This window comes from Rattus norvegicus, chromosome 15 (genome assembly GCF_036323735.1).
Source record: "Rattus norvegicus strain BN/NHsdMcwi chromosome 15, GRCr8, whole genome shotgun sequence".
Classification (NCBI taxonomy): Eukaryota; Metazoa; Chordata; class Mammalia; order Rodentia; family Muridae; genus Rattus; species Rattus norvegicus.
In genome coordinates, this window is record NC_086033.1 from 66,687,340 (window position 1) to 66,706,880 (window position 19,541).

At 33.9% G+C, this 19,541-nt stretch overlaps 1 protein-coding gene across 11 annotated transcripts in view; it reads left to right on the top strand.

The window, feature by feature from the left end:
• Pcdh17 (protocadherin 17) overlaps window positions 1–19,541 on the top strand; it is a 93,459-nt gene that overhangs the window by 55,791 nt on the left and 18,127 nt on the right. For 5 of the 11 annotated variants that reach the window (XM_006252377.5, XM_006252378.5, XM_063274310.1 and 2 more), the window contains one exon: window positions 17,119–17,202. The exons of the other annotated variants lie outside the window; for them this stretch is intronic. In XM_006252377.5, coding sequence (XP_006252439.1) covers window positions 17,119–17,202 — 84 coding nt within the window. The remainder of the gene's footprint in view (window positions 1–17,118; window positions 17,203–19,541) is intronic. 11 annotated transcript variants of the gene reach the window in all.

The window sequence follows — 19,541 nt, forward strand, 5'->3', positions numbered from 1 at the left end:
GCACTTATATTTGTGATATTAATCATGTCTCCTTTAGCTGCGCCTTAGACACTTCCACAGTGATTCGAGCACAGTGTGTATACTAATTGCATTACGCCAGCTTTATTGCATGCCCTTCACTTGACACAATAACTGTATAACCTTTGAAATTGTATCCCTTGTGGCCTTTAAATGCAGTATCAACATTTTGGCAAAAGCGTTTTGCAGACATTAACTTACATGCATTTGAGTTAAAAATTACATCCTCAGGAAAATGGCTGCGGTATATGTTTTCATCTGCTCTCTCACTGGATGTCTTGTTATTTCACAAACCTTGGCTTATTTACTTCTCAATCCATTAGTCATTTGATCTCCAAAGAGCAAGTATAGAACAAGGAGAATTTAACTGTTTCAACCGAATAATATTGCTTGATGAGAAATGAGGAAAAGGACTTACTCATTTGAATGAACTTCACGTGTTAATCTTTAGTTTTTCAGCTCTTGGAGGAGGATGGTCATGTGCAATTTATTATCCTAACAGTACCTTTTTGATGGTGAAGAGAATATTTTTAATATTTCACTGTAGCTAATATTTCAAGACGAGCCTGAACTTACTGTCACCCTAAAACATAAATGGGGTAATTAGTAACTTCATAGTTAATCCTAACTACAGCAAAAGAATAAAACATGAGGCAAAAATGAAAGTCTTCTGTTTTGTTTTTATCTAAATGCTTTTACTACTTTATTTTATTTTTAAAAATAATACAAATCTTATTTATTATACATAGATTTAATATGTATGCAAGCAACTGAAAGTCGAACAACTTTATAGTTAGCATTATGTATTTTCCTTCTGCACTAAGTAGGAATGAGAAAGATCAAAGAGAATCTCTATGAAAGAAGATCACTTAATTTTAAACTCAGATTTACAAGGCCTATTTAGAGCAAATATTTGCTACATATAGGAAAGCATATTATTGCTAGATATTTTTTCAATTATTATATTAATATGACATAACCTGATAAAAGCATTTGAATATTTTAATTCAAAGAAAACTGAGCTTTGACTGTATATAAAACTGTGTCTTTCTATTTTGAAAGTACAGTTGAGCTTATTAAATTTTAATATCAGTAAACCAATTTAGGAAGACTTATGGTTTAATAAATGCCAACGAGAACAGGAAGTTAAAAGGCTTATAAAAATCAGGAAGATAATTTTAACTTGATAATGTTTCATGGTGTGGACTGACAACATTTTCTCTTTTATCATTGGTTTCAGTATGCAGACATTGATATTTAGCATTGTTATGCACTCAATAACAATTTTATGCATAGAACTAAATTATATGTAGTGTAATGGAGAAGGAAATGGGGAATATTTAATTCTTCAGCCATCCCTAGAAAGCATACTGATGGCTTTCAATGATCTTTATATAAGTTGATACCTTTTCTGATACCTTTAAATTCTTTCAATCGTATAACATGTTCTCAGGTTAAGTCGGATGACAGTCGTGACCTATTCACACTGAAATAAGGCGTAGGAAAGAAAGCTTTCCTATGAAGGTGATTTGAGGTAACTATAAACCACTCAGCTACCTTTGTAGTAATTTAAGTGTTTTAATATATAAAAGTTATATCTACATCATAGAATTTTAAAATGTATTTCACATCTTTTATTGTGACATATCTTTAAATACAATATGAAAAGGCACAATGTTAAGTGCAGAACAGAAGACAAAACACAAGTTAATTTGCATTTAACAATCTTTCTTTTACTTCAAATAGATTACAGCTTTTTTCCTTTTTCCTACCTTTTTAGTACCCTTTTCAAGCCTTTTATTTAAAAGGAAGAATGAACTTTCTCATATAATGTACCAAGTTTAGGTTAAAAAACTAAATCTTCATTGTCAAATTTACTATTTACACCAAAACAAATTATACGTACGCATAAACACTCATTTAATAATAACATATATACTATATTTTGAATTGAGATTTATTTGAGCTTGTGTTAGATCAAATGATCTTACATTCATTTCTATAATAAACAGAAACACCCATGGGAGGTTTAAGGATTTCTTCCATAGAAAATAATGACACAAATCTCTCAGCCTTTTAGCCAAGAGGATTCTGTGATGGAGTTGGACTGTGGTTATGATTCTAGACCACTAATCTCAAGAGTGTCAAAGTTATGAACATTTCCACTTACAGGTCTCCAGTTTTTTAATACTAAGATCATTTGGTTATAGAAACTCCAAAGCACTTGAATATCTTTCATAATCAATACTAAATCCCATTATAAGATGAAATACTATATGAGGTAGAAAAACTAATAAAGAAAACTTGATATAATTCATGAAGTTTAATAGACATATCAATAATTAAGATCTCATATGATTTCCCTAATGTAATTGTTCAATTTTGGAAATTCATACACTTTCACGTATTATGTTTAAGATTCAATAGATTTTTAAGGGGGACTACACATGGGTCAGAGTGAGAATAAATTGTATATATAATATTTGCATTGGTGAGTGAAATCAAATTACTTGAGAACTTATTTGAAACAGTTTGATACGATGATAAGAGGAGTTGAATAATTATACAACATTTTAGTTCAGGGGAATAACCATTTTCTTAAACTGCCTATTTCTTGTGTTATTTTTCTCTTGTCCTTACAATTTGTTCTTTTGAAGTATGTGTGTGTGTGTGTGTGTGTGCATGCGTGTATTATTGTGCTTTTGGGATGTTTATATTACTAGAAAACCCAAAACAATTAATTAAATAAGTTCTCTTAAATAATTTGAATTTTTAATATTTAGAGTATAGTATAATAATCCAAACTATGTCTTCAGAAACTATGGGAAAATGTGGAAAGATACTTCCAATTCATAAATTATGGGTACATAACAATCAGAGACAGCACTGAATGTAACACTCAATGAAGTTACATTAAGAAGGGCATATAAGCAACTTTGAAAAATATAGGTTGAATACTTGTAGCCCAGTTTATATATCTATATATATGTATAGATATATATCAGTGTACTTTTGTAGCCTATCTCTCTCTCTCTCTCTATGTGTATATATATATATATGTATATATATATATATATATATGGACTACAAAATATGTATCTGTTTATACATAATGATTAATATAATAATGTAATACAATATATTATTATTATGGTAATAATATGGAGTATATATAGAGAGACATCGTATTAGGCAGGATGAGATATTTCCTAGATTGGTCTGAAATTCTGGGCCTATGCCACCTTCTGGCCTACACATTCCAAGGAGCCAAGCTTATGGGCATCTGATCCTGTGCCTTGCCTTGATATTTACATTTCTGTCTAGACTCAATTATATACAAAATGAAATTATTTCTACCTTGATATTGTAAAAATCTCACACTTGTCAAGATGGGAGCAACCAGTAACAAGTGCTGCATGCATGAGAATGTTAAACTGTTCTTTTGGCCGAAGATAGGATTTTGTTTTGTATTTGCTAAAAACGCTTTATCTTTGCGATAGTTTTTAGAGATAATGTAATCACTACCACAGTTAGCTTATCTGTAACCATTATGGCAGCAATATTTGTTTATCATAAGCCAAATGGCATAAATCTTGTGAGAGTTGAGTATGCAATGATATTTTAAAACTGCAGACTTTTTGCCCATTATTATAAATACAAGTTCCTTCTATTAGTTAAATACCAGAAACGGTAAAGAAAATCAGAGGTTAATGCCAATGTTATCTTTGAAAACATAATAATGTTGTGTGAATTCATTTTATACTCTTCCCCATCTTCAAAATACAAGATACAATGCTGAGTATCTTATAGATATAGATATTTATGTATTTCCCATTCTCCGTAAGGAAAACCTTTTCTCTTGAAGCAATCATTTGATTTTTCTTTTTAATTCTAACCTTTCCTTTTCTGTTTTCATACAAACTATAAAAACAGTTATGGAAGGCCATAATGTGACTGCTTCAATTTGATGATCTATTTTTTCCTCACTCCTCAGAGAGGTCCTATGTAGGCCAGCACCTGTTGTACAGATGTATTTTTATGGAGTTTATTAATCAAGGATCCCAATCCTGTGGCAACTCCTACGTGCCCAAGAAGCTGGGTCAAGATAGTTCCGTAAGCCTCTGATGAGGAGTAGCAAGATATAGACCTTGTGCTACATATACCATAATGTTTTATTTCACTAACCTCTTCACTCCTGAAGTTTGCCTTCTAAATTAGACATTCGTTTGTTATAGTAAATGAAAGTCTCAATATACTAGAATTCTTGGAAGTCTTCTACAACTCCCCCAAAAGAAAAGCAATTAATGGTATCTCTTCTTATTAATACTTTAAAATCTAAAGTATGCAGAAGAGAAGTCTGGGTTTTCTCTTCCCTATCAATATGCTGTCAACCAGTGATATCAAGTAGGTTGATAAACATGACATAATTTTACTTTTTGTCAAAAAGGACAAAAAAAACCCTATCACACATATTCTTTTAAATTGACACTTCCCATGTAGCATTTTGAAATGAATTCCTTGGCTTTGAGATGCTTCTAAAGAATCAGGATTCCATAGAAGTCCGATCAAGGCAAAATCAAGCTCAAATATAATTGTAAGAAAGAAAACAGAACACAGAGAAGAGACAATAGGAAGAGAGAGGGGAGAAAGCAGAGAAGAAAGGAAGATTTTTTCTAAAGATAACATGCCTTCATTAGAAGAATTTAGTAATACTCTAATTTTATTTCAGAGGATATAAAAAATTTAATTTATTGTCTAGAGATAGCCCATGTTTTCCTAAAAAACAAATAAACCCATTTTGAATTAGAAAGTTTTGATGAATTTCAACCTATGAACTGTGAGGTGTAAAAGAACCTCATGTTTTCCAAGTGTCTGCTTCCTATCAGATCTATTACATGTTAGATGTTTCCTTGTGGGTAAAATCTGCTATAATACAGATGCCCCTGCCTTGCTCATTAAGAGATCGGGTGCAGTGGCCATTGGAGTAATAAATTCTGTTTTGTTAGAAGAGTGGCTAATGGAGCAGAAAACCCAAATCCTCTAAGCCCTTGATGTGCAGATGCAGAGGAAGGGTCTTCACCTATTTATACTCAGGATCTTTTTTGAAATTCAGACCTAACATTAATTGTTCTCTCTTTCAAGATGAAGTTCAAATCACTGATCATAGAAAAGCAACAGTAAACTCTATAGTCCTGTTAAGTTGATGCTGATATAAGAATTTTTGATTGTAAGAAGAAATAAAGACTGATAATTTGTGTTGGCTCCATAGCTCCTACCTTGGCGTTTAGACAACACACAAGAGATAACAAATATAAATAAGTTATTGTGTGTTTATGTGTTCAAAAACATCATTCTATCTAAATTATATTTAGATATAACACTTAAAGAAAAATGATTGACTAAGAAGCACAGAAAAAAAGGATTAAAAAAAAACCCAAAATAGTAGTTATTTCTGATAGAAATGCAGATTTATACTTTTTGCAAACAACAATTTAAAGAAAATTACTATCCTGGCTAAAATTTCTCTTAGTTAGTATTTTGAACCCTATCTAAAGGCGTATCCTGGAAACATTTGTATATTTCACAATGTTAACAGTGAATTGGGCATATTTTTTTCATTAACACCAGATAAAAGATGTTAATAATTCTCTCTTTTAAGCAAGACACATGATTTTACACATCCTGGATATTGACAATAGAAATTATAAGAGCGTTATACATGGAAAAAAATCACAATGGATATAAAGCACTCTCCCCTCTCTTTAAATAGTAGTGCAGCTGCTGAAGTACTTGTCTGTTACTCGTTGGGGAGTCAAACAAAAATGGCAGCAGCAAGGATATGCACTTCTGTCCCTCCAACAGCCAGTTGACTGGCACCCAGCAAACCGATATATTCCCACTCGGTTTGTTTTATGTAATTTTAAAATTATTTCTGAAATGGAGACTTGAGGTTATTAAGAAACTATTGCTTCAAGTGTAATCATATGCTTTTCCTAATGCGGGAATTGGAGGTTTAGAGACAATCTATGCCTTGTCATATCTGCTGACACTTTTAAAGACCCCTCTGTTCCCTGAACTGCACTGACAAATAAAGTTAGAGTTTATGTGTTCAGTTAACTTTCAGCCCTTTGTAGCTCATGGTTGTAAGGAATATTTATTTCCTGAGAAAGTGAATGATTTTTGTACAATTAGCCATGTACGAGAGCTTGAATTAGAAAATATTCACATAATCACTTCGGGATAGAAAAATAAAATGAATTTTTGTTCTTGCTAGCATTTGAGAATGGTCTAACCTAATATTTTCATAGTCATTTTATTATGTTTTACATCTGATTTCATGACTCACATATAAGACTATGTTGATTTTGTAAAAAAAAATAAAGACAAAATATGCTAAATATTAAGAAGATAAATAATTCTGTATACTGCAGGACTAGTTTTCCACCCACCCTGTTTACTACTTTAGCTGTATTGTTTCTAGTAAAAGTTAACTGTAACACCCTTGAGACCAGGTAATGCTTCCTGATTCACGTTGGCTCCACCTAAATCATTTACCCAGAATACAACGTAAATACACAATCACGTTTATGTGAAAGGTACTTATTCTTGAAAACAATAAGCTGGGATGCAAATATTGAAATGCACTGCAATCCTTTAGCATCTCTCAGCTCTGAGGGGGAAAATGGCTATGTTAAGAGTTACAAAGAAAGTAGGAATGAGGCAAAAGAGATTGCACAGAATCTGGGCTCCTATTCTGGTGACAGGATGTTACATACATTGAAATGGCCTCTACTGTCAGAGTTCTAATTCCTGCTCTCATTCTTTTTTTCAAATACATTAAGACACATTTCCGCATCCTAGCTACTCTTTGGTAACATCTGCAGGACACCGTACTGCACAGTGAGGATACAGATGCCTTCGGAGCTGTGATAAAGTAGTAAGAGATTTGAGTATCATATCGTACGTAGTTATTTTATCAAAGATTATTTTTCCTAATTAGTCACACTTCACATTGTCCTACAAAATTGGCATTGACTGAATTGCCTGCATGTATATGTGTGTGCGCGCACACACACACACACACACACACACACACACACACACACACACGCGCGCATGCACATGAAGAGGCTGGTTTGAAGTATCTATAGAATGTAAAGTTCTTTGTTATTAACTAAAGATCTGTTCTTCTTGTGCTGACTTAAAATATCATTCTTAGAAAATATTCTGGAAGTTAAACTGTCCTATTGACCATGTGGGCAAAGTGACACAAAGGAGTCCGTTAGGATGTTTTCAGCTTAAAGCAAAATCAGACATCAAACTCCGGCCATCAGAGGTTTAGAAAATCATACTGATTTTTTTCATTGTTCTAGGAAACTGATAATGTATGGACTATTGACAGCTTTTTTTGTGTTACTGAGCAACACGGAAAGGCACATTATATTTTTCATAATTTCTATTTCACAGATAGTAAAGTGAATTTAGCTCTTATGCAGAAATCATAGTGCAATGAAACCCATTTAGAATATACACATACACCTTATCCCACTGTGAAGTGGCATCACTCCAGCCACAGAATTAGGGAACTCAGGAAGTATATATGCACACAGAGAAAGCAAGCTTTTGAGCTGAAAACTCAAATGAACAGTCACAAATCCACACCAGGAAAAAAAGAAAATATAACTTTAGCATCACACAGAACATCAGAATAAAGTACAAATGAACTATTATGTGTTTAAAGTTAAAAGAAAAATAGGTGATTATACTAGCCTTGACATCTCCTTCCAAACCCAACTCAGATTCAGTTACAAGTAAATAGAGCTCTGTCCTGACAACTGTTTAGCTCCAGGCACAGACCTGAAGTATTAGAGATAATGGCAGAATTATTAGATTAGCTGTTGCCAGTATCCTTCAGTGTCCTAGATAATTACTAACTGTGGTAAATCTGAATGACTTCAGTCTGTGTTACTGTTATGTGTGTGCATTCCCTTAAAGGCATTGATGTTGTGTCAAAGAGACATTTGGATGTTTATGTAAACTTCTGTTATGTTCCATTGATTTGTGTTTTTAAAGTTTGTGCCCATAAAACAATCCATACCTCCGTTGTCTCTTTTATAAATTAGGGATGGGGAAGATGGAGGAATCGAATAATTTCCTGACTTTAGGAAGATATTCTTTCAGCTCTTTCTGTAATTTTCATTATCGATCTGTCTTTGTTTGGTTATTTGGTGTGTGCCATTGGATTTCTTTCTCCATTTTCACATCGTATTTTTCTTTTCATTTCAAGGGTTTAATTTCAGTCTCTTTGCATATTTAATGTTTTCATTCTCGATCTGAGCCTTTTTCTTAGCTTTAACACATGCTGCGCTTCACTTGTTTATCTATTAATTAGCTTTTTGAGCCAGTTTTATTGTTATGTTTTGCATTTTTTAATTTATCATAAAATATGGGCTTAGCTTCATATTTTATAGGTTTATTTCTCCCTTGCATTGCTTTTGTTTATATTGTTTGTCTTTGTTACCCAGAAAGCCAAGAAGATTTTCTTTCCCATTTTTTTCTATATATCTAGGTAACAAAACTTGTCAAGGTATTTGTAATTGTTTTTACTTTAGAAGTTACAATTTAACTTTATTATCCATAAAAGAAATGTCGAGATTAAAAGTCTCAAAACTTTTGTATCTTTTAAGTGACATTGTCATGTTTAGTTTGCTAATAAGATTTATCTTTGTTTGCCTTATAACAGAGATATCATATATTACAGTCACCTTAGAAAACCTCTGTACTTGTTGTGTAGGCATTGTTTTTCAAATACCTAATTTCTGAAATTTTACTGGTTTGGATAAAACCCTATGGACTCAACTTGTTCTAAGAGATTAAATTAAAATTGAGAAAGGGGGGACATACAGAGTTGATGGTAATCAGGGGAAAGAAGATTCCAGAGAAGAAGCGTTGTTTTCTTACCGATGAGCTGAACTAAATATTCTAATCTGAAAAATAGAAATTCTATTATATTATATCAAAAGCTACCTCTTCTTGTTGAAACATGAACAATCATACATTCCCTTTGAGATCAAAACAAGCAAACAAACAAAATACTCAATAGCTTCAATGTAAAGAGACCTAATTACATAAATTGTTTTGAGAGATTTAAAAAGTAAGACTGTAGAAATTAATGTGTCAGTGGTTAATAGCACTGGCTACTCTTCCAGAGGTAATGAGTTCAATTCCCAGCAACCACATGGTGGCTCACACCCATCTGTAATGGGATTTGATGCTTCTAGTGTGTCTGAAGACAGCTACAGTGTAAATAAATAAATAAAAATAAAAATAAATAAATAAAGATAAATGAATATTTGTGCTTCTTTTTGTAGTTGTGGGCATTAACTGTATATAGAGAAATATAAGATAAATCTACATTTATGAATATTATTCTCAGTGCTGAAAATTCACTGTGTTCATGGAAAGTTGAAGTAGATAAACTAACAGTTCAGGGCAAACAGTTCTGAAGATAGGAGCTGATGCACGAAATTCAATTAAAAGTAAATAATATGGCCTTTTGTTTTTGCCATTTCATTTCATTGAGTTTTAATAAATAATTTGCAGATAATGGATATTAGGTAAAGCTTAAATGCACCTCCTTCATAGGTCTCTTTCAAAGCTGAAGTCTGGTGGAATTTTTTTTTTTAATCCTAGTCTATTCTTCTAAAAAAATGTTGTTAGAAAAACAACAGCTAGCATGAACTTTCAACTTTACCAAGTGTCACTGTCATCATCTCACTCTCTACTGCTCCTCCTTATTTTCTTTTCCATATATTATAGAGGGAGCATGGAATAAACATCTCAAGGTAAAAAGTGACACACATTCTAACCTTCAACTTCTAAAGTTTGGATGGTACTTCTCAAATACATTTCTCCTTCTTGTAATTCTTTTATTAGCTTTTCTGTCAAGCATGTTAACAATTAAATATTATTGCATCATTCCTTCTTTTAATAACTTTATGAAAGATAATATACAGGCAATGTATCTGAGTAAATAGTGTACTGTCAGAAAGTCATGAGGACTGGAGAGATGACTCAATAGTCAAGAGAATTTGCTGCTCTCTCAGTCCAATTTGTAACACCTATGTGGTGTCCCACAATTACCTGTAATCTCAGTTCATGAGAAAACTCTTGACCTTTCTTGGATTCCAAAGGCACAGGTAACTACATGGTGCACTGAAGTATGTTCAGATAAATACTTAAACATACAAAATTGACATAAATGTCTTTAGAAAAGAAAACAGAAAATCATGATGACATATGGTCTATTTCCAAGTCCATTCATTATGGATATGACATAGAGGTCTTGAGGGTCAAGTAAATATTCCCATTTCTTTAGTTATAAATTAACCACCACCCAAATATTATGGGTATTGTGCATTGTATGCTTACGTTAAATGGACAGTATACTATCAATCACATTAGAGAATGACATCCCAAATGACCCTAATTCAGCCAGAATTTCCACTGTACTTGCATTGATAAAGCCAACTTGAAATAGCATGGTAACTTAATAGTAGACTTCACTAATTTCCCACCCAAGGGCTTTGCACAGATGAGTTCATTTCATCTTCAAGACAAGCAAATGAGAATTAATTTATCCCTTTTACAGATATAAAAATGAAACAATATAGAGCTTTCAGGATTCCATCAAGAATACATACAGTAAAAATTTAAACCTAGTTAAGTTCCATCTGCTTTTCTCTAATGCTACTGCTCAATTTTAGTTACTCAGAATTGTAAAAATCTAAGACTCAGGACTGAACATTTGAGCTGAAACAGAGATAGTGATTAAAGCCCCAAGAATCATTTTTGCACCATACAAGAAGTCAGGAGCATTCATTGAATCTGTGTGTGAGAGTACAGGCATATTTGACTTCCAGTTTCTTCAGCCCTTTCCCCAACTCTTCTGTTGGGGTCCTGGGCCTAGTCCAATGGTTGGTTGTGCGTATCTGCATCTGTCTTATTCAGATGCTGGCAGAGCTTCTCAGAGGACAGCCATATGAGACATGTCTAAAAGCACATCTTGGAATCAAGAATAGTGTCAGGGTTTGTTGCCTGCTGATGAAATGGATCACCTGGTAGGGCAGTCTCTGGATGGCCTTTTCTTCAGACTCTGCCACATTTGTGTCCGTGCATTTCTTTTAGTCAGGAGAAATTCTAGGTTAAAAGGAGGGGAGGGCAAAAAGGGGGATGTATCGGGGAAATACCTGTATGGGGGAGGGAGAAGGGAGGGAATGGGGGCTTATGGACAGGAAACCGGGAAGGGGAATAATCTTTGAAATGTAAGTAAAGAAATATATCCAATAAAATTTTTTTTTAAAAAAGGCACAGTGACAAAAATCTTTTTTGTACCACCACAGGCATTTTATTGTTTATTGATCTAATTGTAGCATATTATAGTCAATAGATTTTGCTTATATAATGTAAGTATAGCCTGATAACCAAAATATGACGATTTTATTAAAAATTTAGAAGCCATTAAAGGAATTTTTAGATGGGTGGGTGACCCCATGCCTCAACTGGGGACCATGTCTATTTACTGGAGGTGGTTTTTTCACGTTCTATCTCCCTGCTATTGGGTATTTTGATGAATGTCATCCCTATTGGGTCCTGAGAGCCTCTCACAACCCTGGCATCTGGGACTTTCTAGTGGCTCCCCACCCCACCCCACTGCTACTTAGTTCTATTTGTTCTCTGAGTTTCTATTTGCTCTGTAGACTTCTCTACTGTCTCTTCACATACCTAGACATGCCCTGCCCTTTCCTCCCCCACCCCTCTCCTACCCAGACCCCTCCCTCCTTCTCCCTTCCATGGTAGACATGCCCTGCCCTTTCCTCTCCCCCCCTCTCCTACCCAGACCCCTCCCTCCTTCTCCCTTCCATGGTAGACATGCCCTGCCTTTTCCTCTCCCCCCCTCTCCTACGCAGACCCCTCCCTCCTTCTCCCTTCCATGGTTATTGTGTTCCCACTTCTAAGTGGGTTTGAAGCATCCACACTATGGCCTTCCTTCTTCTTAAGCTTCATATGGTCTTTGAGTTGTAAATAGTCTTACTGGAGGAAAATGAACCCAGGAGATGTTTTCTAATTATAAAAGAAAAAAATTAAGTTAGGGTACAGATAAGTACTGTTAAGTGAAGGAATAAGATTTGGAGAAAAATGGGGATTAAGTTGAAGAAATGGGTTTCACACATCGTCAAGGAATCCTGTGCGTATCTGAAATGAGGATCCAATAGTGTTCTCCCTGACCTCCAATTGTGTTTTATCTCTCTGTTCCTAGGGCTCACTTAGTTATCTTGAGCTGGTTAGAATACTGTATTTATTATTTTAATTTAACCACTGTCTGGACTTAGCATGCTTTTGTAACTAATCTACAGGCCTATTTAAAATTCAATTTTTACATAGTAAAATCACTTATTTTGTACTAAAATACATTCAAATTACAAAAGAGGAATAGTGAGCAAACTCCAGAAAACAATTCCTGTAATTGTGGGATGGCTATGAAGTCTCTATGTTTGACTATGTAACTGAGCAGTTTGCTTTATGTCTTACTATGAATGCAGGCGTATCCCTTTTCCACGTTCAGTTGTTGCTGTTCTTATATAGTTAGAGAAACATACACTGAAAACTTCAGATAAGATTAGTTTTTGACCTTGGGGGATATATTTATAGCCATAGATAACTGACCTCTCACTTCAAGACTAAAGGAATAAGAATTTAGTTACATACATTTGTAGTTTCTGAAATTTAATCACAGTCCAATCTGAACTTATCGACATGACAATTTGTTTTGACATAAAAGTGAAAATGTTTTAGTGATTTCGTCTTAACGTGTAGCCATTGTCAAGGACAATAATGAGTGCATGGCTTTATATGTCTTCCTAGACATGCTTTAAAAAAGGATTTGAAATAATAAAATTTACTCATTAAAGCAATATAGTGGGCAAGAGAAATTCTGTAGAAAACCAAACACTTAATAATGCAATTTTTTTGAAACCTATTTTTCCATTATATTTCTGGGTCATTGAAATGGTTAATAGCCAAAAATTGGGAATACCTTTAATAGTAATTTTCTATTGGAAAATCTAGCCCCACCTAATCAAACTCCTATTCATAAGCTACTGAAAAAAAATCAGGATAGAGTCCTCAGAAAGCATTACTTGAAGTAAATTTGCAGAGGTACCTTACTATTCTACAATAAAGTGGGGGCTTTGAGTTATCACTTAAGTGAACTTGTATTATGTGGTAGAAACATTTTACTGTAAACTGTATCATTAACCAGAAAGGCAAATTTTATTGCTTCTTTCTATTAAATACTACTTTGGGTTTGCTCTATTTTGATCAGAAGTTAAGAGAGTTTACAGTTATTCTAGAGAACTAGGGTCCAGTTTTCTGCACATAAATGGTGCCTTAGAATTGCTTGTAACTAACTACAAAGCAAGTTCTGTTACCCTATTTGGCCTCTATGTGCTTCTGTATGCTCATGATGCCCATATAGTTACACAAGCACATACATATGCACTTAAAATAATAAACAAATAGATATAGATGATATAGATATGGATGATATAGATATAGATAAATATAAAACACCACAGGGTTCAAGCACCTTGAGGAGTATTATGTAATGTCATAGACTGATAACAGATACTCATTCAAGCTTTGCATTGACTAGGACAGGTGAATCCTGCACCAAAATTAGTTATAAAATAATATGCTTTATTATAGTTCATAACAGACTGGAGTTAACTCAATTTTTAAAAGTTACATGTATTCCTTGACAAACTCATACATGTTTGCAATATATTCTGCTTATAGTCACTACCCTCTTCTTTTCAGCCTCCCATTTTGGCAACACCATCTTTACAAATCTCCCTCCAGCTTTCCTACAATATTGTTTTATTTAAAAACTTTCTCTTTTAAACATTTTATCGTCTTTCTTTCTACAGAATCTATCCAAGTGCAATATCTTGAGAAAAACCTATGGTAATATATTTGAATATAAATTTGAAAAGGAATAGTATAAATAATAAATTAGCTTATGTAAGATCCAGGGTTATTGTATCATTTAGAGGAAACAGCATCTTCCAGACAAAATAAGACAGAAGACTCACTGAGACCATGACAGAATGACTAAGACTTACACAGGCTCAAGCCAGACAGAAACCACAGCATGGGGAAAGAGAAGTGGACAGAAACAACATGCCTTGCCAAGAAGCTAGTTGAGATTTATAGGTGGGCGGAGAGGGAAAATCACCTTTTTAAGTATAATGACACTTTATCAACATCCCAGGCCAAGTGACAGTCTCAGGAGTAGTTAGCCAATAGAATCCACATTTTCTTTTTAGTGGCTTTCCTCCCCTCTTTTTTTCTTTGTTTAAAAGAGAAGAAGATTATGTAGTTGGGTGGGTTGAAGGGCAAAACCTGGATGAGTTGGGGACTAGAAAGAATACTCCAAAAATAAACTGTATAAATCCTTAAAGGCTTTTTTTTTGTCGTGTTGTAATTAATAAAAATACCCATACTCAGGTGTGCAGATATCTTTACTTACAATGTTTCTTCACTAACAATGGACAAAGTAGCAGCTTAAGGAAAGTTGTCCCTTCTTATGGAACTAGGAATGTGCTGCATTGATCAGAAACTTCAAATACAATAATAGTGCATGAAAAGAAAATTCTCAGAAATCTTAGGAACAAGCAAAGGCAGCTAATCGTTCGGAGCCTTTTAAACAGAGTATCCTACAGAACCTCCGGGACTTTCTGTGGGGCTGTACCTGCTCCACCCATTCTAAAGTTGCAAATAGCTTACTTAGGTGAACTTTAATCTAATTCACCCGACCTACTACTGTTCATCCATGGTAGGCAGCATTCCATGGACTTACCCTAAAATCAAGTAGCTGATGGGATCTGTTAGTCCTCAACAGAACATGAGAGCCCCTATCATTTTCCCAAAGAAGATGAAAATGTAAAAAATTAATTTTTATTGGATTCATGTTACTTTTTTCATTATCATAAGTTCAAACAATCCAAAATTGAATGATCATAACCTCAAGGCTATGGCTAATTCAGGATGTTTTGTGTTATTTTCTTAAAAAAAGATTAACTTCCTTTATGGTCTGTCAGGCCTTCTAGTCAATGTCATCAATTTTCAGCAGCATATAGTTGTAACTCTTTGGCCAATGGATTTAGGAATCATTGCATGAAAACCAAACCAAACCAAAACAAAAACGTAATTTCAACTTGTCATGTTTTAACTTTGTGTGTCATTGTCCCATTTTCCTTTCTATAGATATTTTTTTCCTTTATGACTTGATGTTTCTTTCTTGATAGGCAGTGTCAGTTGGCAAAGGTTGCTGTAGCAAAGTGTTGGTGTTATGTACCTTAAAGCAACAGTCCGTAAGGTCTCACAGATACAGAGACTATCCCTACAGAGTCAGTAGCTAGTTGTGCCTTGCTCTTTCAGACACACTTCCTTGTTTCTCCTAGTTTCAAGTGGTATGACTTCATCTTAGGGAGTCTCATCCTCAAAGTCCATATTTCTGAATAAGTTCCTCTGCTCTAGTACTGAATGGCAGTAAATTCAGAGGACTTGGTTTTATATCCAGAAATAATACTATATCTAATAACAAATAAAATTAATCAATACCACAGGCTCTACACATTTCCTTTGTCTACTGTAAGAATGAATTCTAATGTCCTTTTAGAGTTTTCAGGAGATCACTGTAACAAGAATACTTTGAGATTGTCTGTATTCTTTAGATTTTGTGTATCATTTGTTGTGTTGAATCTCACATTTATACATGTGATTGAGGAAGACCTTTCAGGAATTCCATCTGTTGTTGGAGTTGTGCTTTAAGAGTAGATGGAAACACACACACACACACACACACACACACACACACACACACACACACACACACACACAGAGCATACAGAAAACTGGAGGAGGTTGTAGAAGAGAAGAAGGAAATGCATATAGGACAACACTGAGAAAATGTTTGCGCTCTTCGTAACAACTCAACCTGCGTTACCATAGAGTCTGCATATTCTCGTTCCAAGGGAGGGGCACCGCAGATGTGGAGTTAGTCACAAAGCTAAGAAAATGAGATTGCTTTAAAAATGAAGTTACCATTGCTCACCAGCAGGCATTTATATTTTCATTTTTGTTTCTGGCAGGACTTTTAGGTAGCAATTGATTACACATATTCATTGCACATTTCAGTAATACACATGCAAAACAAAATGTTCTTTCTTTTTTTCTCTATTCTAGGAAGTAGATCAATTATACATGTCTATGAAATCATAAGCCAGAGTGCTCATGAAATGAAAATGAAAAATATCAAAAGGAAAAATATGTTGTAATTCAAATTTTGTGTTGTTACTGTTTTCACTCTTAACTAAAAGCTACATTTAAAATTTGTACATATATAATTTACTCTAATATTATGTAGTCATAGAACATATATCTTGGCTGAAAAAGATACTTATTGCAATATAAAAATGTATAGTTGGTACTATACATAAAATACATTTTATATATTTGAGAATACAGATTAATATATTGATGTATAACCATTGCTAAAGTAAATACATTCTTAATATTGATTGACCCCTAAAGGAATAATTATACATAATATATTGTTTGGACTTCAGATAACCTACACTGTGTAAGTAATATTTAAAATGCAGTGAACATTTTGAATCAGCCTTTATATCTGGGTGTATTATAGAATAACTTAAATTTTGGTTTTCCACTGTTTTGCATCTTCTGTTTTTCTGAATAAATGGACATATCATTTTTTCATTGACTGGAGTTTCTGGCAGTAACCTTGTATTTTTCCATCTCATTGAAATGAAAATCTCGTTTTAAGTAACTTTTCGTGGGAAGCCTATGTCTTATGTAACTGAGGAATTGTGAATGCCCATAGCTTTTAGGAATTGATTATTCTCTGGAATTTAATTTAAGCAAACAAAATGATAAGGAGGGATTCATGATTCAGTTGGCCCTTTTTGTCTCCCTTGGTCTTTCTATTTGTTAACTAAAAATATTTTATTTTTCAAGCATTCCCGACTTTGCTTTCCTTTGCTATCCTCACCCTACACACCATCACTACTAGACTTCAGTCTGTTGACCCGCTTCCTCCAGGTGAGCAATTTCTTCATCTGCTAGCTTTCTTCTCTGTGATCCGAATTTTACTTGTAAGATGGCATTCATATGACTGTGCGTTTGCAGTACAGAAATGTGGACCGTATTCTTTGAAGGAAAAAAAAGTAGTGATTTGCTTTGCTGCTAATTCTTCAGGAAGAGCTGTGTGTGGAGTTGAAGCGAGACTATATAAATAATGCGGGAAGCCAGGGTTTCTGTTGCCTATTGTACTTAAAGGAGTTTAGGGAGCCATCGACAGTTATTACATATGCAAAGTCCACCTGTTGTACTAGTTTCACATTGCAGACAGGATACGTTTTGCCAAGGGAGAAATTGATGCAGCAGAGTGGTCTATACAGGAAAGAAAGACATGAATGGTCTGTGCATTGTTGGTGTAGAGCAAAGTCCTTCACTGTCACTGTCATAAGAACGCCGATTACTAGTTTCCCGAATTCTCCTGTTTTTCAGACAACCAGTTGCAGGTCATCTTAGATAAGCCTCTTATTCGAGGCTTTTAGTGCACTACTTTAAAAAAAGTCTTTCTACATCACTCCAATTTGAATTCCTAGAGCCTCGAAAGAAGCGAATTTACATGAATTTTAAAAGCTGCGGGAGCACAGCATCACTATCCTCTGGAGGGATGCTCAGGATGGGGTGTAGATAATCGGAGCACGCTGAGCTTTGGTGTAGCGGTCTACCTGAGTGGAAAGCAGGAAAAAGCATGAGGAGAAGCCTTAGCTAGTCATTACACATATATTCTGGATTCGTAAACTCTCAGTTACTGAATCATTTGAATCTACTTCTGAGATCTGATTGCCCTATGAGGAGTGCAATCTCTACATACAGAAAATCCTTGTCATTGAAGGAAATGATTATATCAGACTGTTGCTGTGTAGAGAAAATATAAAAGCATATTCTGGCAATCTCCAAACCACTATTATATTTATTTGTGTTGCTTAACTTATGCCAGAAATGGACAAAAGATTGCCTTATTTCCTGTGTATAAATGAATGGAAATTGGAGATAAAATGTAATGTGGGAAAAAAAAGCTTTAAACGGTGAGAAAATTTTTTCTTGTCTCTCCTTTGGAGATTTTAAGTTAAAGTTTAAAAATTCAGATTTGTGTGTATACCCATATACCCATGCACACTCTATTTAAAAATCTTCATTTTTCTCTTAAATAATTGGGATTAATTTTAACCAGCTGATAGAAGAATTTTACTTTTCAATCTAGTGCAAATTAATGTTAATGGCAATACATATGAGAAATATATTTTTAGCTTTCAGAATACAAATTTCCGTAGTTTATTTCCTGTTTTCTTATGGACGTTTCTGTCTTGATCTGATATTTACTTTCTCCTCATGGGTATATCATGTGTTTGCTAGCAGATATACATCTACGAGTTCAAAGACATACCTGCACTTTGCATAGCAATGACTAGTATGAATTTCTGAGCTGCCTGTGAGCTGTGACTAAGCACCAAGAGACCCAAAACTGTGGTTAGGCAGAACAAAACAGTTTTATATCCAGTGGATAGTTCTAGGCTTTTCCCATTAGGCACGACCCTTTCGTCCCTTTCCAGCCAGTATAGGAATTTTATTATGTTTGTAGAGCTCACATACATAAGTATATATTTCCTTATATTTAGCAGTATTTATTTAGTAGTAATTATGGAGAAAATTTAAAGTTATCATTTTCAATATCTACATTTGGTTGCTGAAATTATCAAGGTCATTAACATAGTGAAGCTTGCAAATATCATTCACAGACAGATATTAGGTAATAAAAGTTCAGTTTAGAGCACAATTGCCGATGTTTACTAAATATAATTCTTTCTTAACATCTGCATGTGTGTATCTACCATAACAAATATATCATAGGTCATGATGATTGATTTAACATTATAAAATAATTAGAATAAAACACTTTACTATTTGAAATATCTATTATCAAATAAATAAGCCACATATTGTAGATACAGCTGGCCCACTGTATTAAAAAGTTTTAGAGAAATAGTCAAACTGTCAGGTAAAATTATTTCTGAATATGCAGGTTTTTCTTGTCATTATTAACTATAAATTTAGTATCAATATTTACATAGCATATATGGGGTCTTAGATGTTTGAAGTAACCTGGAGATCATTAAAGTATGGATATGTGTGTGTGTGTGTGTGTGTGTGTGTGTATGTGTGTATATATAAACTTAGTAGGATTCCTTCTCTGTATTCAGCATATATATATTCACACACATATATATATGTGTGTGTGTGTATGTATATATATGTGTGTGTGTGTGTGTGTGTGTGTGTGTGTTTTGTCTGACATGACCATGACCACA